General features: G+C 41.7%; 1 protein-coding gene and 1 pseudogene across 4 annotated transcripts; one reads left to right on the forward strand and one right to left on the reverse strand.

Moving 5' to 3' along the window:
* Window positions 1-739: 739 nt before the first annotated feature.
* LOC149982355 (uncharacterized) lies at window positions 740-2870 on the reverse strand (annotated as a pseudogene). The gene is made up of 2 exons (XR_016497494.1): window positions 2849-2870; window positions 740-2606 (listed from the first exon to the last, which is right to left on the reverse strand). The product of XR_016497494.1 is annotated as an uncharacterized LOC149982355 (transcript).
* Window positions 2871-3149: 279 nt separating this feature from the next.
* On the forward strand, window positions 3150-22593 carry LOC110527620 (uncharacterized). 3 transcript variants are annotated; one of them, XM_090240560.1, is made up of 3 exons: window positions 3150-3792; window positions 10087-11175; window positions 20909-22593. In XM_090240560.1, exons 1-3 carry the CDS (start codon window positions 3414-3416, stop codon window positions 21379-21381), a joined length of 1941 nt encoding a protein of 646 aa, XP_090096686.1. In that variant the 5' UTR covers window positions 3150-3413; the 3' UTR covers window positions 21382-22593. The 3 variants fall into 3 exon arrangements, with proteins under 3 accessions (XP_090096686.1, XP_090096687.1, XP_021464696.3); XM_090240561.1 differs by having other exon boundaries at window positions 3152-3792; window positions 10087-11208; window positions 21110-22592; XM_021609021.3 differs by lacking the exon at window positions 20909-22593 and having other exon boundaries at window positions 3154-3792; window positions 10087-12795.
* Window positions 22594-23307: the final 714 nt, after the last annotated feature.

Raw genomic sequence — 23307 nt, forward strand, 5'->3', positions numbered from 1 at the left:
CGAAATGAAGCTTCAGACGTCATTGATCACTGCTGATAAAAGTGACATACTGCTTTGAAATATACTGCTTAGCGATTTTGGCGCATGCCTCGTAGCTCCTATATTAAATGTAACACGCGTGCTACGGGTGAGTGTTGTTATCGTAACCAGTGAGCTGAATAACATCCATATCGAAAAGTTGACAAAACAAAAAGGACTATCAAAATATATCAAATTAACCTGAAAAAATACTCAATGTCCCCCTCTGGTGGCGAATAAGTATAATACACCTAAACTAACAAAACCGGGCTAATAAACTGTCTGGTGTTCATGATATTATAAAACGTGTACTTTATACATTTTTCATAAATTACCTGCATTTATGAGACACACAGTGTGGATGAATGATCAGTAGTCGACAGGATAAAAATATCACTCCTAAAGAAGATGCATTTTCCAGTTAGCTACCAACTTGAAAGAGGGAACTTTAGCATAAAACCTATATGGAAAACTGAGATTCGGGAAATAACATATAAAGAGACGCTTATTTGACACCAAACCAACAACAGTAGTTACTAGAACATAAATTGCTAATGTATGATGTAATGTCAACTTTATACATTTCTATCCCTGGACCACTCAATTTTCAAATTCTCCATAAACCTGCTGTGGATTACCCAGAATCCCATACCATTATCACTGAGTGTAATGCAAACACACGAGCAGCGCAGTGGTCTAAGGCACTGCATCTCAGTACTAGTTTTTTTTTTTCTTTTGGAAAAGTTTTATTGACACATTTCCTTTAAAAACAGCTCATACATTTTTTACATCATTGATACACATAAAAACGGCAACAAAGCATAAAACACAGCATTTGAAAGTTACATTTAAATTTGTTAAAAAGTACATGTTGTTAAAACCAATGAAAACAACCATGAATAAAAGTACTTTCCTTGTAAAAACATCAAATCTGTAAAAGCCATTTAAAATGTGTACTAATGATCTAACAAAGGTAAAACATTTTTAAGACATGAAAAACCATGTTAAAAAGTCACTTTGTTAAAAGGCTGTCTTCAGTCCCTTGTACAGGAGGGGGGTGAGTCTTTATCAAGCTCACCTCATCCTGCTCTTCTGAATAGATCATCGTCCCGTCCTTCGGGGCCCAGAGGAGATCCCTCCCCTAGGCGCATCGCCCTAGGCGCCGCAGCGCTGTCAGGCCGTGGCCGCCGGGACCTAGGGTGTTGTGGGGGACCCTTCGCCTGGGGTCGAGGCCCCCTTCCTTCCGTACCACCCCAGGGCTTCCGTGGCTACCATGGCCGCTGCCTGGGGGGTGGTCTCTACGTTTTTCGCTACCAGCAGGTTACGGGAGGACCACAGTGCTTCCTTCAGGCACGTGAGGGTGGGCCAGAGCTTGGTGAAGGCCTTCGATGGAATGGGCCTTCGGCCCACCCCATACAGCACGAGCTGAGGTGTTAGGTCCTCCCCTGCTGGCAGACACGAGGTGATCAGGGGGCCTGCTTCCTTCCCTGGCGGCTCTGCACTCCCAGAGCATGTGCCTCACCGACTCTTCTTGGCCGCAGCCTGGTCGGGGGCACGCGGATGTCCTCGCCATGCCCCGTGAGTGCATAACGGCCCTGACCGGGAGGATCTCGTGGGCGACCATCCAGGACAGGTCCCGATGCCGATTCAGGAGAGCAGGATGGGCCACGTTGCGCCAAACCGTTGTGGGCTCACCTATAGCGAGCCCGCGCACTGGACACACTGGTTCCCGATCCTGCACAAGAGAGAGAAGAGAGCGGTGTTTTGTTAAAACCGTGACTGTTTCTTTTTCCAGTTTAAAATGTCTTAAAAACTTCTGGAGCTGGGCGTAGTGCGGGGGTAGCAGGAAAGAGACTGGGGCTCGCAGGTCGACTGGGATCAGCCTCAGAGTCCTGAGGTAAGATCCCAGCCAGAACCGTGCGAGGGCCTGGGTCTTGTTGTTGACCGGGGAGGTGGCAAGAGTCAGATGTAACGCTGTGTAGCGGCTGCCCAGGAACAAGTAGAGGTCAGGCAAGCCTTTCCCCCCCTTGGACCTGGGCCTCTTGACCACCTCCCTCCTCAGCCTCTCCCACTTGCCTCCCCACAGGAAGTAAAAAAGCGTCCGCTCCAGGTCTAAAATGCTCCTTCGAGGGGGGATAAAAACAGAACTGATTAATAAAAGCACAGGTAAAATCACAGCTTTAATGATTAAAACCTTGCCCTCAAAAGTCAGCTGTCGTAGTCCCCAAAAACCCAGTCTCTGTCTTACCGTCCCCAGGATTCCGCTCCAGTTACCGCTCCCTCCTCCCCCCGGTCAAACTTTACCCCCAGTACCCTTATGTCCGTCAGTGTAACTGTCAGAGGTAGTCTGGTCAAGTCTGGGTCTGCCCACGGTCCGAAGAATTGGGCCTCTGTCTTGTCTCTGTTCAGTCTCGCCCCAGAGGCTCGTCCGTACCAGTCAGTCCTGTCCAGAGTCCTGTCGACGGATAAAAGGTCGGTACATAAAATGTTGACGTCGTCCATGTAAAATACGCACTTGGCGGTCATCCCCCCACTCCCCGGGATACCCACCCCACTGATCCCTTGGTCCCTTCTCAAGACCTGTGCATCTCAGTACTAGTGGCGTCACTACTGACCCTAGTTCAAATCCAGGCTGTATCATAACAAGCCGTGATTTGGAGTCGCATAGGGCACCGCACAATTGGCCCAGCATCGTCTGGGTTAGGGTTTGACCGGGGTAGGCCGTTATTGTAAATAAGAATTTGTTCTTAACTGACCTGCCTAGTCAAATAAAGGTTAAATATATTACAAAATATATAACTTCATTACACCGTTACACTGGCATACAAACCGAGGAGCACAGAGTTGATCATACATATGACGTTAAGAAATAGTGCATTGTGGGTAGTTTAGAAGATTTCCCGAAACAAATGAATAAATATGTAATAACGCAAAAACATAACTGTTTGTACTTATAGGTAACCATAAAGTGACTACAACTAGCTTACTACGTCTTTAACCACACTGTACTGTTACACTGGTGAGTAAAACCTTCCGACCCTTTAACTTTTTCTGAACATTATACAGTAATATACATTTTAGTCAACTGCGTTACCCACTCCAGTCAGCAGATGTAGGAATTTAAGGCAGTGCTGTTAGTGACGTATAATCTAGTGGACGGAACGCTTCTTTCAACAGCAGCAACAGTAAGTCAGCCACCTCGGTAGCTTGCTAGACAAACTAGCCGAAACAATAAAGCTCTTTAGACGCTTTAGTGTTTATAGGCCACTGTGTTTTAAACCCACTTCTGTGGTCTACTTAGTTGTCCGATTTAATTTCATATTTACGGTGTTGTTATTATTCAGCTAGCGGGCTGGTTAAGTTAGCAATAGCCTAGCTAGCTAACATCCCCGACCATGAGTTCACTAAGCTACTCTCCTTCTGCTAAAGAAGAGGCGGTCTGCTGGACGGAGAAAGAATCTCTCGTTAAAGAGGAGGAGGATATCACAGTAAAACAAGAAGTAGAGGGTGAGGCTGTTACAGTGAAAGAAGAAGAGAAAGACGCTTTCAGAGTGAAAGAAGAGGAGGATGTTACAGTAAAAGAGGAAGAAAAGTATTTCAGAGTGAAGGAGGAGAAGGATGCATTTTTTGGAGTGAAAGAGGAAGAGGGGGAGAGGGGGACTGTCACATTGAAAAAGGAAGAAGAGGAGGAAACTGGATATCTGGGCCCAGTTTCCCAAGGGCATCTTAAGGCATCCAGTGGCTCTAACGATGAACGTGCCCTGGTTAACACGAGTAAGTACTGTCTTAAAAGCAGAGGCACAAGCTCTACAGTTGTTGAACTTATGTGTGGTGTTAAAGGGGAAATATGCAATTGCTACATCAATATTTAAATGTTTTATTATTTATTTATAGCCATTAATTATTGAAGAATATAACACATGCCTCCTGTTGTACCCCATCAGAACCCCAAATCAGAAACCATGTAAATCAACACTGTATAGCCGGTTAAAACTATAATGTTGATATCATGGATGTTCAGTCCTTGCATCCATAGGTCTGTCTATGAATTTGAGAGTAGTTACATTTCTCCAGCCCCATCCATCATCTTATTAGCAAAACAGTGGTGGAATTACAGCTTTGCTATTGTTTGAACTGCAGATTGGTTGATTGATTGTTGTGTGGCTTTTTTTAAAGGGACAACCTAGTTTTTTAACAGAAACAAAATGGCAGCCCAGAGACCTGAGCTGTGTTAGAATACTTATTCTAACCATACTATTTGTGATGCTTATTGGTCAAAGTATGGATATAGTTAGTTTGCCAAAAGTTCCCGGATGTCATACTACATTCGCCAAAATACGAAGTATACATGCAGAGGACTCTATTTCGGTGTTTTTAGGGCCCAAAATGCATTTCTTCAGGAAATGGGCGTGGCTTAAACTATTTTCACATTTGATGAAAATGGCGGAAAATATGCCGCTGAAGTTCGACGAGAGAGTGGATACAAATGAACTGCTTTAAATAATTATGCCTAATGTTAAGAAAATGTTGAGCAATGTAATGACTTTTCAAATAAGTTATGTTACACATTGTTAGCTACACTATCCTTACAAACCGCATAGCATATCTTTATAGCCATATGTACCAGTATGTCAGCTTGCTACATAATGTTAGTTGGCTACTAATACATCAAACTTGCCAGTATATTAACTATATTCTAACTAACTAGCCAACGTTTATTGACTTGATTATTCACGTCATTCTTAGCCAAGGGGTCGTGTGCGTTCTCAATGGACATTGTTCATTCGGGGTCGAATGAACAATGAATGAACAACTCCGATTTCAGAGTGTACCAGAGTGCAGAATAATTAATTTACTAGCGCTCAACACCCGTTGAATATGTCCAGGTGTCAGTAAACAGGCAGAAAAAGCTCAAATTAAATTCTTGCCAGCTGCACAGTTAGTCCCCAACGCTCTGAATAACATGAAACAGGTAAATCGTTGTTGATTTACCAGCTCTGCTAGGGCAAGTAAAAGGGTCAGAGTGAGGTTTTCTCTCATTTGTGTCTAGCAAGCTATCCGACGTTAGCCAGTTAGCTTGGGTGCTTTACTGTCGTTGTGAGGTCAGAACGCTTGGATCGACCCTACTCCTCAGCCATATAGTATTGGTTTACAAACAGTGGCCTTATGCGAGCTCATGTTTTGGTTTCTGGTGGGGTAATACAGTTGAAACATTTGAGGCATTTATAAGTTATATTCTTCAATAATCAATGGTTATATAGTAAATGGGTCTTTCTATAACTGGCAGTGTAGATTTCCTGTGGGGTCAAATTGTTAGAGCTGTTGATAAGTCATTAGCTGTGTTAGAATACTCATACAAACCGTACTATTTGTGATGTTAATTGAGTATATAGTATGCATATTGGTCATAGTAATCCATCTATAATCCATCCATGATGTCATAATGATAGTTTAACAAGGTTTCTAGGATATATAGTATATTCTAGAATTGCCAGTGAAGATTTCTTGTGGGGGTCAAATTGTTAGAGCTGTTGATAAGTCGTATAATATTCTGGCAATTATTTTCATGACATTACATTGAAGGCGACAGTTTGTCTTTTCTTAGCAAGGTGTTGCTAAAATAATGTTAGTCGCTAATCGCTAGTTAGCGGGCTAGCTAGCTTGCTAAATGTATTAAGAGTCAGCGCAAACATTGCTAGCTAATACTGCCTGGTACCAGTGTTGTTGTAGGCCTAGATAAGCATGCTTGGAATAGGCCAAGTATGAATATGTTATCTAGCTAACATGCTACATGAAGTAAAAAAACATGTAATGTAACATCTAATTAGGGTCACTTTGAAACACTGACCAACACTTTGGTTCCTACCATGTCTTCTTCTTCTCTGAGGTTTATTGTCAGACTACACTCATCCGGTGTATTGCTGCCACCCACTGTACAGGGTTGTAAAAAATACCCCCAAATCAAATAATGTTTTGGATGAACAAATCATAGTAATTACATAAAATAAACAGTTTGACTAGTGCAATTTCTCACTTGCGCTATAAACACAACAAAGTCCACCTTCTTCACTATTAGTGTGTTGGGATCCTTCTCATGGCTTCACTGCAGACTGAGGGACATCCACCACCATCTCCTCTCTACTCACTCCTTCAGCATTTTTCACTTATGGGTCCTACAGTAGGTCTATGTTGTTGTTAGGTGAAGTTATGGGTCCTACAGTAGGTTTATTTTGTTGTTAAGTGAAGTTATGGGTCAATTTGGCATACACAAAGTGTACAAACACTCATTGTCAGGCTGATGGAAAAGCTAGCCAAAGAGCATTTTACTTGTTGAAGTATAAAGCAGTTGATTTGCGGCAATAACACAAACATTATATTAAGCAGGAGATTCAAACGAGCCTTACAATTATAATCCAAAGTTTTAATATTCAGAACACATTGTTAGGCAGGTACCTTGTCCCTGTTTGGCTTATTGGTGAAATCAGCAGTCAGACAAGATCTTTAAGTTAATCAATCAAAACTTTATTTAATGTAATTGCAGACAGAAGTTGACAACAGGAACATAACGTATGTTTCCCAGTAAGTTCTGCACCCCACCTAAGGGAACAGCTGATTTTATACATGTGATCACACCCTGGTGGTCTGATCACCTACGTCAATGTATGTGTCTACCAATAAGCTGAGGTTACCTTATAAGGTAACCTGGTACAGTAGCTTCTCTGAATTTCTTAGGATTGTCCACTGTCACACAAGATCAAAATGTCAAAACCAGACAGTGGTTACTTCTCTTTATCTAGTTTCGGTCTGACTCAGACCCAGCCTACAAGCACACTCTCACAACAGCCAGGGCTTAACCACAAAGACTAATATAGATGCTTGTGCAACGTACAGTGGCAGTTTTTAGACACATAGCAACAGTATCTTATTATAAGGCCTGCAGCAAAACATATGGATCTTAAAGTCCCCTTAATCAATAATGAGGAGGGTCTTCCACCCCTACATTCCCCCCTCTGAGACTAATAAGTCTCACAGGTTCAATCATTATATTCTCCTCTGAAATCAAACAGAGTTGGCAAAACCCCAGGATCCATTTGATCCCAGGGATGGCCTGCTAAAGGGAGAAACCACACCTGAGGTTCCTGGAATGGTGGTGGGGTGAGTCTGTCTATATTCCCATTCCTCCTGAGTCCTGGGAAGAACGTCATGAGTTGGATGGACAATGGAATTAAGAGAAACCAGAACGATTTGCATCAGCTTCCACCAACACCATCACTCCAGCATGTTCAAGAGCAGTTACAGTCATTCTCTTACAAATACAAACAGTAGCCAAAATCACCAATCCCACTACAAGTAGAGGAGTAAACAAAGTTAACATAACTTTCCCCATTACAGTTCCAAATTTAACATTTAAACCAGTCACCAATTTTGAAAGTCAGATTGAGAGAGTTTTCTAAGATCAGTAATCTTATCAATTATCGCAGTCATATTCTCAGAGGAGTCAGGGAGGAGCATAACACAATTATCAGGACCAATAACACCTGGTACGTTACAGTGTCCTTCCTTCGCCAAAAGATAATCTAAAGCCAACTCATGGCGGCTGACGACAGCTTTCAGATTTTGGACATCTAATGAGAGTTGGCTAAATCCTGGGATCGTTAAACTCATATAGGCCAGTAAAGAATTGGTTAAATTGTTTACCCACTTTTCCCGGACAGCCACACCCCGGGAGGGTATGACTGACATACCAAAAATAGGACATGACCATAGGCTTCCTGATTGTCTGGGATGAGTCGTTTGGCACGCTTCAGTACCCCAGAGTTGGTTTTACCTGTTTTATTGAAAAGATCGGAGACCGGAATTCTTAACATGTACATTTCTGTTCTCCTCAAATAACAACACCCCCCCCATCCAGGAGGTAAAGTGAGGTACCCCCTGTCACTGCATACCCACATCCATCCAAAAGGTGCTCCCATGCCTTCCTCCATCCAGGAAAAGTTTACACCTCTCACCTGTTGCATTACCTGTGTTGCATTACCCGTGTTCCAGATGTGTTCCCCTTCCCCTGTAATCCTATGTATGTCACTGCTTTCACCCATGTATTATTCTCCACATCCCCGTCCACAAAGGGAACGAGTCGGATTTGGAGAGCAATAAATACCCTACATGCGTGTTTCCATGGTTGCGGTTTTCTTGTTTCACAATCATAGTGTGTGTATGATGGTGTCCTCAACATCTGATGACTCTTTGGATTCTGTGGCTGAACCCTCTGTTGGTTCTTCGGCCTTTGGTCTTCCCCGTTTCTCCTCTAGCTCCTCCTCATCGGTGGATCTCAGCCTTTTATTACCATGGTCACCTGGAAGGGTCCAATCCATCTTGGCTGGTTCCATTTTCTCGTATGGACTCGTAGTTTCACCTAGTCTCCAACGTTTATGGGAAGCTCGTCAGGGTCTTCACCTGGGGGAACCTCGTTTGCTTTGCTAGTGTGAGAGTGGTGAAAACTTACAACAGAGGTTAGTTCCTTCATGTACTCAAGATGGTCACACTGTGTCTCAGTTGTTTCTATCTGTCGGTCAGTCATAGGTCTCACCCCTGGAGTGTTCATTGGTCATCTTGTTAATATCTCATAAGGTGTACACCCAATACCTTTGTTAAGGCTGCTGCGCAATTTCATGAGGACAATAGGCAAGCATTCCACCCAGATCATTTTTGTGGAATGTCAGGCTTTTGCAAACCCCCCTTTGATCATTTAATGAACCCTCTCTCTAATCCCGTTAGTCCACGGGTGATAGATGGACACAAACATCTGGTCAACACCCATCATTTGGGCAACCACATCTCCTATGAGATGGGTCCCATTGTCTGCAGACAAAACCTCACAGGCACTCCCAACCTGAGTATAATTTCCCTGACTAGCAATTTCGCAACACTTCGCATCGCAGTTGGTGGAGGGAAATGCTTCCACCCACCCGGTGAACCTGTCAATTATCACCAGGCAGTATCGCTTTCTTTTTTTTTGCTCTACCATGTCTATGAAATCCATAGCAAGGTGGGCAAGAGGTCATTTTGAAGTGGGGAACTTCCCTGGTTGCAGTGGAGTTCCCTTGTCTATGTTATATAACAAACATGTCGTGCAACAATAAATTAACTTTATATATATATTTTTTTTTTCACGTGCTGATTTTGGCAAAACCATTGGACTGAAATCTTCTCCACCATATCCCCCTTTGACGAATGGCTCACACCATGAGCTAATCAGCAAACAGTAGAGATCATGATTGATGGTAAACGGGGCATGCCAGACAAAATATGTAGCCATAAGCCAGACCTATTAGTAAACCCTCTTCCAAACCACACTAGCATATGCTGAGTCTGAGTAGACAGTAAGGGCCTTCCCCCAATTCACAAGCTGAAAAGCACATATCCTGTAGGCACCAGGTTCATGGGTGTGACTGATGTGACTGTGGGGGAGCTGCAGGCTGTGGTTGTGGTGAGCCTGTAGAAACAACTTTGAGCAGACTTCCTGTCTCCATCTGTGCGAGCTGGGCCTTCTTCAGTGCAGTGTCGTGTCCTCCTTTTCCTGCTCTCTGAAAAGGTCACCCATGGATGGTGGCACATTGTACTTTTCTTTTGCTTCTGTAGTAATTTGTGTTTTCTACGGGTGGCCATATGTCTAGGATCTTCCAGTCTGTTCCTTTTTGTGGAGTGAGTTGGGGTGGCGAGGGAAAACTCGCTCCAGGAACTGTGCTTTCTTTTCTCATCCAATTCTATTGTTCTCATGCTGCTTGTTGCTGCTGTTGTCTTCCACCTCCTCCATTGGAGTCCCCTTGAGGATAATTGTGGTAGCATCTCCATTTTCTTCTGTCAGAGGGTAGATCTCTGTATAGTCACCCAGGGGTCCTCTGGGTTGATTTTCATACGGCGGCAAATAGTTGTCAAATAATTTAACAGATGTCAATTGTTGTACAACTTCATGGCCCTGCTCTGGGCATCACCTTTTACCGCAAATAAACAGTATATTTCTGCTGTTGTGGGCCTTTAACCATCTGTCTGACTTTGTTGTTCACACAGGAGAGAGATGTGACTATCGTGGATCCTCTGGGGAGCCTCAACAACATCACGATGCTGATGAGGCAGAGGAGAGTCTCTCCACATCAGAACACCTCAAGAAACACCAGTGGAGACCCACAGGAAAGAAATCTCACTGCTGCTCTGACTGTGGGAAAAGCTTTTCAACATCACAGATTTTGAAGCTGCACCAGAGAACACACACAGGAGAGAAATCTCATAGCTGTGATCAATGTGGGAAGAGTTTTACTACATCTAGCAATCTGACTATACACCAGAGAACACACACAGGAGAGAAATCATTTAGTTGTAATCAATGTGGGAAGAGTTACTTAAGGTTAAAATCACTAAAAGTACATATGAGAATTCACACTGGAGAGAAACCTTACAGCTGTGATCAATGTGGAAAGAGTTTTGTTCAATCTAGCGATCTGACAGTACACCAGAGAACACACACAGGAGAGAAACCTTTTAGCTGTGATCAATGTGGGAAGACTTTTATTGCATCTAGCAATCTGACTATACACCAGCGGACACACACAGGAGAGAAGCCTTATAGCTGTAATCAATGTGGGAAGAGTTTTATTACATCTAGCCAGCTGACTTCACACCAGCGAGTACACACAGGAGAGAAACTTTACCACTGTTCAAATTGTGGGAAAAGCTTCTCAACATCGCAGACATTGAAGCTGCACCAGAAAACACACACAGGAGAGAAACCTTACAGCTGTGATCAGTGTGGAAAGAGTTTTATTACATCTGGCAATCTGACTATACACGAGCGGACACACACAGGAGAGAAACCTTATAGCTGTAATCAATGTGGGAAGAGTTTTAATACATCTAGTCATCTGACTACACACCAGAGAGTACACACAGGAGACAAACCGTATAGCTGTGATGAATGTGAGAAGAGTTATACTGCATCTAGCCATCTGACCAGACACCAGAGAGTACACACAGGAGAGAAACCTTATAGCTGTGATCAATGTGGGAAGAGTTTTACTGCATCTAGTGATCTGACGGTACACCAGAGAACACACACAGGAGAGAAACCTTTTAGCTGTGATCAGTGTGAAAAGAGATACTCTCGTAAAAGATCTCTGATCAAACATCAGAAAATACATACATGAAGGAGATATCTCATGATATCAATGAAATAACAATGTAGAATGTTTTTAACATTGTAGTAGGAGTATTTTAAGGAATTTCACACTGTAGAACCCTAAACGTTTGCCCCATTCAATTGATTTCAGCATGATATGTATATTAGCCTCGGGAAAAATCCTGGCTCTGAATTGAAAGAGTGATTTAATAAAAAGTGACTAACACAAAAAGAGCTGTGTTACACTTAACATGTTGGTGACCCACTTTAATCAAAATGTAACACTTCAAAATGTAGCTAGCTGCTTTCTGCAAATTGTCCTCTAACCAGGGATGTACACATTATTCCCAGATTCCGTGTGGTTTTTGAGCTGTTAGTTTTAACAGGATGTGCAACCTCATCTCCCTCCTCTCGCACAATGGATTTCAACACGATATCGATGAATGATGACAAATAAGTGTTGAGTACCTTTGTTTAGAGACGCCTAAATGTAAATGCATCACTCCCAAATTTAGCTGATTGTCATGTTTTATTATTCCATGCCTCACCATTAAGTGAATTATTGCCAAATCATATTTACAATTCATGTAACATTTAGTAATCATAATTATTTATGCAACCAACAATTTTCGGGTATAATTATATTGACATTGTTGCCCTGCTTTTAGAATATCAGGGTTCATTCTCAGATGTGCTAACCCAAATGTACTAGAGTATGACATTGGGGACTGGGCCCCGATCCAACAACATACCTATCGAGTGAACCCTGAAAAGAGAGAGAAGCTCAGCAGTGAGGTGGAAAGTTACTACGGACATTGCAGGAGTTTCCTTTTGAAATCAGACATGTCCGTAGTAAGGACAACTTGGTTGCTGATTGTCTCAAGGGTAGGCAGTCAAAGAGATTTGCGTTTAGCCGGTGCGTTACCATGGATCCCAATTTATTTTGACATGTTTTTCCTTGTTGGAGATTATTTTTGTTTGGGCTCTTTTCAAGGGGACTAGAGTTCTAGAAGCAAACAATTACAGAAATATATATATATATTTAGTTTGGTTTTTCCATTTAAGTTTTGAAGAATTTAGCACCTATAGCTCATTAGCACGTAGGACGCACTGATTGGTGTCACCTCGTTAGTCAGTATGTGTTACACCTGTGCTGGCTTGTCCATCTCGTTAGTGAGAAGGTGTTTCATCTGAGCTGGTCCAGGTTCTTTTTAAGAGTGTCTGGCCCAGTGCTCCAGTTGTCTTGATAGATGTGGAGAGTCAACAACTTTTTAGTTGCTCCACCTTTTTGTTTTGCTTCCTGTCTTTAAGTTTGTTGTGGGTTTTTCTTTTATTTGCCTCTTCTTGGGCAGATGTGGTGGGTGTCTTTTACGTCCCAGTTGTTACGAGTCAACTTTCAGTGGACACCCCCATAGTGTCTTTCAGAGCCCCTCCTAAAAAACAAGCTTGTATTTTTGGTTGGATATTGCATCCAATATCATTTCCTTAGGGTGCTCATTAGTCTTTCAGTTGTTAGTCTTCTGATTGTTATCCTCATGTTTGTGTACTAAATTTTTCTGTTTATTTTGTGCTGTATAAATAAAGCTTGATTTTAACATATTGCAAAATGCATGAACCCAATGACTGACCAATCAACAGACTAAACCAACTTATCCTTCAACATCTTAGTATGAAAAACAGTATAAATTCAATATATCTTCCACTATGTCAAAGTAGTGCATGGAATGTAAGATTAGTATAAAAACAATTGCATCTAATTATGAATGGACAGGTATTCTCTGTTACACCGAGACAGCTTCCACCCTTCACCCCTAAAAAAGAGTCTCCCCATCAGCCAATGCAGTTGCATACACAGGATTTGAAGTACAAAGAGTGACCAACACAAACATGCTGACTGGATGTGCGTTTCGGGCAGCGGAGTTACCCAGAGGAATGGCTGGATGAGTGTTACAGACAGCGGGGTTACCCAGAGGAATGGCTGGATGAGTGTTACAGACAGCGGGGTTACCCAGAGGAATGGCTGGATGAGTGTTTCAGACAGCGGGGTTACCCAGAGGAATGGCTGGATGAGTGTTTCAGACAGCGGGGTTACCCAGAGGAATGGCTGGATGAGTGTTACAGACAGCGGGGTTACCCAGAGGAATGGCTGGATGAGTGTTTCAGACAGCGGGGTTACCCAGAGGAATGGCTGGATGAGTGTTTCAGACAGCGGGGTTACCCAGAGGAATGGCTGGATGAGTGTTTCAGACAGCGGGGTTACCCAGAGGAATGGCTGGATGAGTGTTTCAGACAGCGGGGTTACCCAGAGGAATGGCTGGTTGAGTGTTTCAGACAGCGGGGTTACCCAGAGGAATGGCTGGATGAGTGTTTCAGACAGAGGGGTTACCCAGAGGAATGGCTCGATGACGCAAGAGATCGTTATAAAAGTGGTGGGAAAAGTACCCAATTGTCATACTTGAGTAAAAGTAAAGATGCCTTAATAGAAAGTTGCTAAAGTGAAAGTCACCCAGTAAAATACAACTTCAGTAAAAGTATTTGGTTTTAAATATACTTAAGTATCAAAAGTAAATAGAATTGCTAAAATATATAAAAGTAAAAGTATATATCATTTCACATTCCTTATAGTATGACATAATTTACAGACAGCGATGGGGTACACTCCAACATTCAGACATAATTTACAGACAGCCAGGGGAACATTCAGACATAATTTACAGACAGACAGGGGAACACCAACATTCAGATATAATTTACAGACAGCCAGGGGAACATTCAGACATAATTTACAGACAGCCAGGGGAACATTCCAACATTCAGACATAATTTACAGACAGCGATGGGGTACACTCCAACATTCAGACATAATTTACAGACAGCCAGGGGAACATTCAGACATAATTTACAGACAGACAGGGGAACACCAACATTCAGATATAATTTACAGACAGCCAGGGGAACATTCAGACATAATTTACAGACAGCCAGGGGAACATTCCAACATTCAGACATAATTTACAGACAGCCATGGGGTACACTCCAACATTCAGACATAATTTACAGACAGCCAGGGGAACATTCAGACATCATTTACAGACAGCCAGGGGAACATTCAGACATAATTTACAGACAGCCAGGGGAACACTCCAACATTCAGACATCATTTACAGACAGCCAGGGAAACATTCAGACATAATTTACAGACAGCCAGGGGAACATTCAGACATAATTTACCGACAGCCAGGGGAACACTCCAACATTCAGACATAATTTACAGACAGCCAGGGGAACATTCAGACATAATTTACAGACAGCCAGGGCTACACTCCAACATTCAGACATAATTTACCGACAGCCAGGGGAACACTCCAACATTCAGACATAATTTACAGCCAGCCAGGGGAACACTCCAACATTCAGACATAATTTACAGACAGCCAGGGGAACACTCCAACATTGACATAATTTACAGACAGCCAGGGGAACACTCCAACATTCAGACATAATTTACAGCCAGCCAGGGGAACACTCCAACATTCAGACATAATTTACAGCCAGCCAGGGGAACACTCCAACATTCAGACATAATTTACAGACAGCCAGGGGTACACTCCAAAATTCTGGCATGATTTACAAACAAAGCATTTATGTTTAGTGAGTCCACCAGACCAGAGGCAGTAGGGATAACCAGGGATGTTCTCTTGATAAGTGATAACCAGGGGTGTTCTCCTGGTAAGTCCATGAATTGGACCATTTTCCTGTCCTCCTAAGCATTCAAATTGTAACAGGTACTTTGGGTAGTCAGGGAAAATGTATTTAGTAAAAAACACAATATTGTTTTTAGTAGGTGAACGTATGATCTCCACATGTGTGGTTCCCACCGTGAAACATGAAGGAGGTGGTGTGGGGGTGCTTTAATGGTAACACTGTCTGTGATTTATTTAGAATTCAAGGCACACTTAACCAGCATGGCTACCACAGCAGTCTGGAGCGATACACCATTCTATCTGGTTTGCACTGTTTTTCAACAGGACAACAATCCAAAACACACCTCCAAGCTGTGTAAGGGCTATTTTACCAAGAAGGGGAGTGATGGTGCTGCATCAGATGACCTGGCCTCCACAATCACCCAACCTCAACCCAATTGAGATGGTTTGGGATGAGTTGGACCGCAGAGTGAAGGAAAAGCAGCCAACAAGTACTCAGCAAATGTGGGAACTCCTTCAAGACTGTTGGAAAAGCATTCCAGGTGAAGCTGGTTGAGAGAATGGCAAGTGTGTGCGAAGCTGTCATCAAGGCAAAGGGTGGCTACTTTGAAGAATATAACATATATTTTGATTTGTTTAACACTTTTTTGGTTACTTCAGGATTCCATGTGTGTTATTTCATAGTTTTGATGTCTTCACTATTATTCTACAATGTAGAAAATAGTAAAAAATAAAGAAAAAACCTTAAATGAGCAGGTGTGTCCAAACTTTTGACTGGTACTGTATACACTACCGTTCAAAAGTTTGGGGTCACATAGAAAAATGTCCTTGTGTTTGAAAGAAAAGCAGAGTGTCTCGTTTGAGAAACATAGGCCTCATATTACCCACAAACACCAGTCTCAACGTCAACAGTGAAGAGGCGACTCCAGTATGCTCTCGAAGGTGCAGCTGTAGGATTTTATGAGGATCTGGGGACCCATGCCAAATCTTTTCAGTCTCCTGAGGGGGAGAAGGTGTTGTCATGCCCTCTGCACGACTGTCTTGGTGTTTTTGGACCACGAACGTTTGTTGATGATGTGGACACCAAGGAATTTGAAACTGTCGATGTTAATGTGGGCCTGTTCGGCCCTCCTTTTCCTGTCGTCCACGATCATCTCCTTTGTCTTGCTCAATTGTTGCCACCGTATCATGCTAAGGTAGTGGTGACTTCCTGAAGCACTGAGGCTTTCCAGGCATCGGCACACTGCTTTGAAGTTTACAGTTTAGCAATTTGGACTCATGCCTCGTAGCTCCAGTATCAAACGTAACACCCCTACCGAAAAGTTGACAAAACAAAAAGGAGCAAGCAGGTATGATTTTCTCTTTTGTTTTGAGCCCACGGCAAGAAGGCACCAGAGCCTACTGTGCTAACGGGTTCCCACTAGATAACACAATCACACAGTTAATGAAAAGCATGAGGTGAAGCTTGAGCTAGATATCAACCTAGCGTGACCTTCCTAGATATCGAGCTAATTCCCAGTCAAATCTCCCTCAAGTCAGTGAGTCAACACAGGAAGGAGCAATGGATGGATAGTTAATTTGTTTCCAAAGCTGCAATGATGGGACACACACAGTATGGATGAATGATCAGTAGTGACGGGATCTAAATAGCGCTCCCACAGCAATTCTCCATAAATCTGCCGTATAATATACGAACAAAAAAACAATTGAAATGTCTATCAAAGGTATTGTCCTATAGTGGATTTAACCATTCCTACTAATTTCTTCTTTAATTAATCCATTGTTTCCACGTGTCTCATATTCACTACATCATAATAAACTGTCATCCATTTTACTATCAAAATATATCAAATTAACCTGGAAAAACTACTCAATGTCCCCCTCAGGGGGTGAATAAGTATAATACACCTAAACTAACATAACCGGGCAAAAACTGGCTGGTGTTCATGAGTTTATAAAACGTGTACTTTATACATTTGTCATAAATTACCTGCATTGATGAGACACACAGTGTGGATGAATGATCAGTAGTCGACAGGGTAAAAAATAGCACTCCTAAAGAAGATGCATTTTCCAGTTAGCTACCAAGTTGAAAGAGGGAACTTTAGCATAAAACCTATATGGAAAACTGAGATTCGGCAAGTAACATATAAAGAGAGGCTTATTTGACGCCAAACCAACAACAGTAGTTACTAGAACATAAATTGCTAATGTCAACTTTATACATTTCTATCCCAGGTCCAGTCAATTTTCAAATTCTCCATAAAATTCTCCATAAATCTGCTGTGGATTACACAGAATCCCATACCATTATAACTGAGTGTACTACACTGAGTGTAATGTAAACACACGAGCAACGCAACAGTCTAAGGCACTGCATCTCAGTACTAGTGGCGTCACTACAGACCCTTGTTCAAATCCAGGCTGTATCATAACAGGCCGTAATTTGGAGTCACATAGGGCACCGCACAATTGGCCCAGCATCGTCTGGGTTAGGGTTTGGCCGGGGTAGGCCGTCAATGTCAATAAGAATTTGTCGTTAACTGGCTTGCCTAGTTAAATAAAGGTTAAATATATTAAAAAATGTAACTTCATTACACCGTTACACTGGCATACAAACTCAGTAGCACAAAGTTTATCAACGTTGTTGAACTGATGATTGGTGTTAAAGCGGAAATCTGCAATTGCTACATCCATATTGTGACTTTTAAATTATTTATTTATAGCCATTGATTCTTGAAGAATATAACACATGCGTCATGAGCTTAGTTCAACTGTCGTACCCCATCAGAACCCCAAATAAGCTTTTTTTACTCCAATGTCTAGAAACAATGTACATCAACACTGTATAGCCTCAAAACATGGTTAAAACTATAATGTTGATATCCTGGAATGTCAGTCCTTGCATCCATAGGTCTGTCAGTCTGTAGTTACATTTCTCACACCCCATAATCATCTTATTACCAAAACAGTGGAGGAATGACAGATTTGTTATTATTGTTTGAACTGCAGATTGCTGGGTTGTGTTTTTTAAACAGCAACAAAATGGCTGCCCAGAGACTTAGTTTGGTAAACAGCTGAGTGATGGGGGAAGGAGAAGTGTAACCACTCTCAAAATCATAGGAAAAGCTATTGTAGAAACCGTAACCCAACACCTAGCGACCTCGTCAAGAAGTTCAGACATCTTGGCGTAACAGTTATAAGGTGTTGGCTTGACAGTCGCTGGACACAGGTTTGAGTTCAGCTCAGGGCTCCCCCTGAATTCACTACACTATGAATACAAGGACTGGCCATCCATGATGTCATAATGATAGTTTAACCAGGTTTCTAGTCTACATAGTATATTATAGAATTCATCCATGATGTCATAATTAGAGGTTGACCGATTGTGATTTTTCAACACCGATACTGATACCGATTTATTGGAGGACCAAAAAAGCCGATGCTGATTAATCGGCCAATTAAAAAAAAATTGTAATAATGACAATTAAAACAATACTGAATGAACACTTATTTTAACTTAATATAATGCATCAATAAAATAGATTTAGCCTCAAAAAAATAATGAAACATGTTCAATTTGGTTTAAATAATGCAAAAACAAAGTGTTGGAGAAGAAAGTAAAAGTGCAATAGGTGCTATGTAAGAAAGCTAACGTTTAAGTTCCTTGTTCAGATAATGAGAACATATGAAAGCTGGTGGTTCCTTTTAACATGAGTCTTCAATATTCCCAAGTAAGAAGTTGTAGGTTGTAGTTATTATAGGAATTATAGGACTATTTCCCTCTATACCATTTGTATTTCATTAACCTTTGACTATTGGATGTTCTTATAGGCACTTTAGTATTGCCAGTGTAACAGTATAGCTTCCGCCCCTCTCCTCACCCCTACCTGGGCACGAACCAGCAACACAACGACAACAGCCACCATCGAAGCAGCGTTACCCATGCAGAGCAAGGGGAACAACCACTCCAAGTCTCAGAGCGAGTGACGTTTGAAACGCTATTAGCACGCACCCCGCTAACTAGCTAGACATCTACAAGTACCTAGGTGTCTGGCTAGACGGTAAACTCTCCTTCCAGACTCATATCAAACATCTCCAATCTAAATCTAGAGTCAGCTTTCTATTCCGCAACAAAGCCTCCTTCACTCACGCCGCCAAACTTACCCTAGTAATACTGACTATCCTACCGATCCTCGACTTCGGCGATGTCATCTACAAAATAGCTTCCAATACTCTACTCAGCAAACTGGATGCAGTTTATCACAGTGCCGTCCGTTTTTTCACTAAAGTATATTCCACCCACCACTGCGACCTGTCTTGTCAGCTGGCCCTCGCTACATATTCGTCGCCAAACCGACTGGCTCCAGGTCATCTATAAGTATTTGCTAGGTAAAGCTCCGCATTAACTCAGCTCACTGGTAACCATAGCAACACCCACCCATAGCACGCACTCCAGCAGGTATATCTTACTGGTCATCCCCAAAGCCAACACCTCCTTCCAATTCTCTGCTGCCAATGACTGGAACGAATTTCAAAAATCGCTGAAGTTGGAGACTTATATCTCCCTCACTAACTTTAAGCATCAGCTATCTGAGCAGCTTACCGATCGTTGCAGCTGTACACAGCCCATCTGTAAATAGCCCATCCAACTACCTACCTCATCCCCATGTTTTTATTTTATTTTTTTGCTCTTTTGCACACCAGTATTTCTATTTGCACATCTATCTCTCCTGTGTTAATTTGCTAAATTGTAATTACTTCACTACTATGGCCTATTTTTTGCCTTACCTCCGTACTCCATTTGCACACACTATAGAATTTTTTTTATTGTGTTATTGACTGTTCGTTTGTTTAATCCACGTGTAACTCTGTGTTGTTTTTATTGCACTGCTTTGCTTTATCTTGGCCAGGTCGCATTTGTAAATGAGAACTTGTTCTCAACTTGCCTGCCTGGTTAAATAAAGATGAAAAAAATATTGTAACTTTATTTTAGTCACATGTTCAACTATCATCAGCTGATCCAGGAAATCCTTTTCTGAATGACAGTCGCATGACAAACATCACGATATGCAACAACAACCAAAGTGCTTCTTCATTCATTACTCTGGTAAAGACAGTTATGCCATGCTCCACATTGGATCCAACATCCCTACTTTGGTCATAATGTGTAGAGAACTGTTCCTTGATGGATAGGCTATTGTACAACACAGAGCTATTTTCCTTTATTTTGTTGTTAGGTGAAGTTATGGGCCAATTTGGCAAACCGTGAACAATCCCTCATTGTCAGGTTGATGGAAAAGCTAGCCAAAGAGTATTTCACTGGTAGAAGTGTTCTTTATAAGCACAAAGCGGTTGATTTGCAATGATGACACAAACATTATATTAAGCAGGACATTCAAACGAGCCGTACAATTATAATCCAAAGTAGTGTGAAATGCACTCATAAGCAACCTGGAAATGGAGGTTACTCCCCTGAGTTTTCCCCGATTCACATTTAGAATACATTGTAAAAAAAACTAAAATCTTTGCTCACCGTTTTTGCTCCAGGCAGATATACTACATCCATAACTATCGGTTTCCTCATTAGCAGGGAGGAGTTTCTGCAATCAAATTGTGTGTTTATCGCCCTCATGCCGCAATTTTAGCAAACACAGAAAGGGGCCTATTTTGGAGACCAAAAGTCATCTGGCACACTGCTTAGAGTTTCAACAACATGAATAACTTATTTCTAGTCTACAATCTTTGATGTTACTACTAATGTGAAAACAAGACAATATGACTATTCTTCCTCATTTTAAGACAAATGTCAAATAATCATTACATTCATTGCAGTTGTCAATTGTTGTACAACATCATGGCTATGCTGTTGGCATCACTTTTACAGTGGAATTTTGCTGTTGTGGGCCTTTAACCATCTGTCTGACTTTGTTGTTCACACAGGGGAGAGACAGAACTACCGTGGATCCTCTGGGGAGCCTCAACAACATCATGATGTTGACAGGTTAGAGAAGAGTCTCTCCACACCTCAAGAAACACCTGTGTAGATCTACAAGGAAGAGATCTCACTGCTGTTCTGATTGTGGGAAATGTTTAAAATCTTCATCAGAACTTAAAATACACCTGAGAAATCACAGGGGAGAGAAACCTTACTGCTGTTCTGACTGTGGGAATAGTTTTACTCTGTCAACCCGCCTGATATCACACAAGAGAACACACACAGGAGAGAATCCTTACAGCTGTGATCAATGTGGGATGAGGTTTATTACATCTGGCAGTCTGACAGTACACCAGAGAACACACACAGGAGAGAAACCTTATAGCTGTGATCAATGTGGGAAGAGTTTTACTACATCTAGCTATCTGACTATACACCAGCGGAGACACACAGGAGAGAAACCTTATAGCTGTGTTCAATGTGGGAATAGATACTCTGATAAAAGTTATCTGATCAAACAGCAGAAAATACATGAAGGAGTTGTTTCATGATATCAATGAAATAATGTCACAATGTAGAATGTTTTAACATTGTAGAAGTATTTTAATGATGTCACAATGTAGAACCCTAAACGTTTGCCCCCTGTTCTATTGATTTCAGCATGATATGCATATTAGCCTCAGGGGGATAATCCAGGCTCTGAAATGGAAGAGTACTATTTACGTGATTTAACAAAAAGTGACTAACACAAAAAGAGCTGTGTTACACTTACCACGTTGGTGACCCACTTGAATCAAAATGCAACACTTCAAAATATAGCTAGCTGTTTTCTACAAGTTGTTCTCTAACCAGTGATGTACACATTATTCCCAGATTCTGTGTGGTTTCTGAGCTGTTAGTTTTAACAGGACGTGCAACCTCATCTCCCTCCTTTCGCACAATTTCAACATGATATCGATGAGTGATGACAAATAAGTGTTGTGTTCCTTTGTTTAGCAACCCCTAAATTTAAATGCATCACTCCAAAATGTAGCTGACTGTCTTCTGCAGGTTGTCCTCTAACCAGTGAGGTGAAATATATCTCCCATTTCCATTTGTTTTTTTTAGTTGTGTTCGTTTCAACATCACATGCTACCTGATTTCCCCCCTAATCGATATCAGTGATTTATCGCAACTTGTCAAAACAACAGCGTGTCTGGTGCTTGTGCAGTTCATTAAGGTGCTTGTTTAAGAAAAATTCAAGTAATATGATTATTGTGGCAGATGTTTGTGTATATAGCACATTTTATGTTTAGGCTTTCAATATACCACAAACTGTTTCTGCATATTGGTTATTGAGAATGGAATTGATATGTTTAAGGTATTGACTAAAGGATTCCGCCCTGAAACGTATAACTGTGTAAAGAATTAATATACTGTAATTCTCTAATGTGTGTGCATAGGACAAATTAAGATTTTACTATTTAGCAATTCAAGTGAGACATTCAAGGAAAAGAGGAACTGTTAACAGACAGCTTGTGACAGACAACTTGTGACCACTGTGAAACTGATAACAGGAAGGAGGTCTCCCCACCCAGGGAGGGGAGAAACAGTTAGGCTTGCAGTAGATTATGTAACATGTTGCAGGATATGATAAGCAATGCATGTGTTGGAGAAGACTTGTGAACAGCATTGACAGTGTTTGCGAAGAGGGGCATTTATATGACCAAATGTGAGGTCTAAAAGGCTATGTGCTTGTATGATTTTCAGAGCTCTCTGAATAAAGAACTTACCTTTTGCAGAAATTCTGGGTCTTTGTCAAATTCTTCTATTAACCAGGGTTTTACAACCCCTGGGGTATTGGTCAAAGTATATAGTGAGTTTTGAGTTAATATCATTGGAACTAGAAATTCTTGTGACAGTATTGGATTTGGAAACTTGTAAGAAAAAAACATGTAATTGGAAAGACATTGAAAAGAAGGCTATGCCCAACGTCCAATATGCGTTCGGTTGTAGTTGAATGTGAAAGTTGAAAATATTGTTTTGGGTCTTTTTTTTCAATGACTTTAAAACAACTTAATTTCAAGGTACTTGCAGCCTATTGTCACAGGCCGGCTCATAGCCTGTGGCAAAAATGAGGGGACACGAACAACAGGTATAGGCCAATCAAAAAGGTTCTTTATTGTAAACCAAAACTATTAACTTTAAACAAAGAAAAAGGAATGAGGTGTGAAAGTATCATAATATAAGGTGTATGTGAAGTGCAGGGATGCGTGAATCTGTGTGTGTGTGTGTGTGTGTGTGTATGACTGAGTGGAAAACTATGCAAAACTGCAAAGGAACAAACAAAACAGGATCATACCTGGAGGAGCAGAGAGAGAGAGAGACGAGTGATTAGTGAAGCGGTTTAAATACCCTGAGCCCAGGTGACTCCAATCACTAACGACCCTCCTCTGCCTGCAGGAGGAACCGCCCCTGCACTGCAGAGGGGCCGTGAC

The sequence above is a fragment of the Oncorhynchus mykiss genome, chromosome 7 (assembly GCF_057628025.1).
Source record: "Oncorhynchus mykiss isolate SJ-2025 chromosome 7, ASM5762802v1, whole genome shotgun sequence".
NCBI lineage: Eukaryota > Metazoa > Chordata > Actinopteri > Salmoniformes > Salmonidae > Oncorhynchus > Oncorhynchus mykiss.

What these genes read in the sequence shown, in the direction of transcription:
- LOC110527620 (XM_090240560.1), top strand. Translation starts at nt 3,414, where the DNA reads ATGAGTTCACTAAGCTACTCTCCTTCTGCTAAAGAAGAGGCGGTCTGC. An exon ending in ACGTGCCCTGGTTAACACGA is followed by an intron (nt 3,793 to 10,086) that starts GTAAGTACTGTC and finishes TTGTTCACACAG; the next exon opens with GAGAGAGATGTGACTATCGT. An exon ending in GTGTGAAAAGAGATACTCTC is followed by an intron (nt 11,176 to 20,908) that starts GTAAAAGATCTC and finishes GTTAGAGAAGAG; the next exon opens with TCTCTCCACACCTCAAGAAA.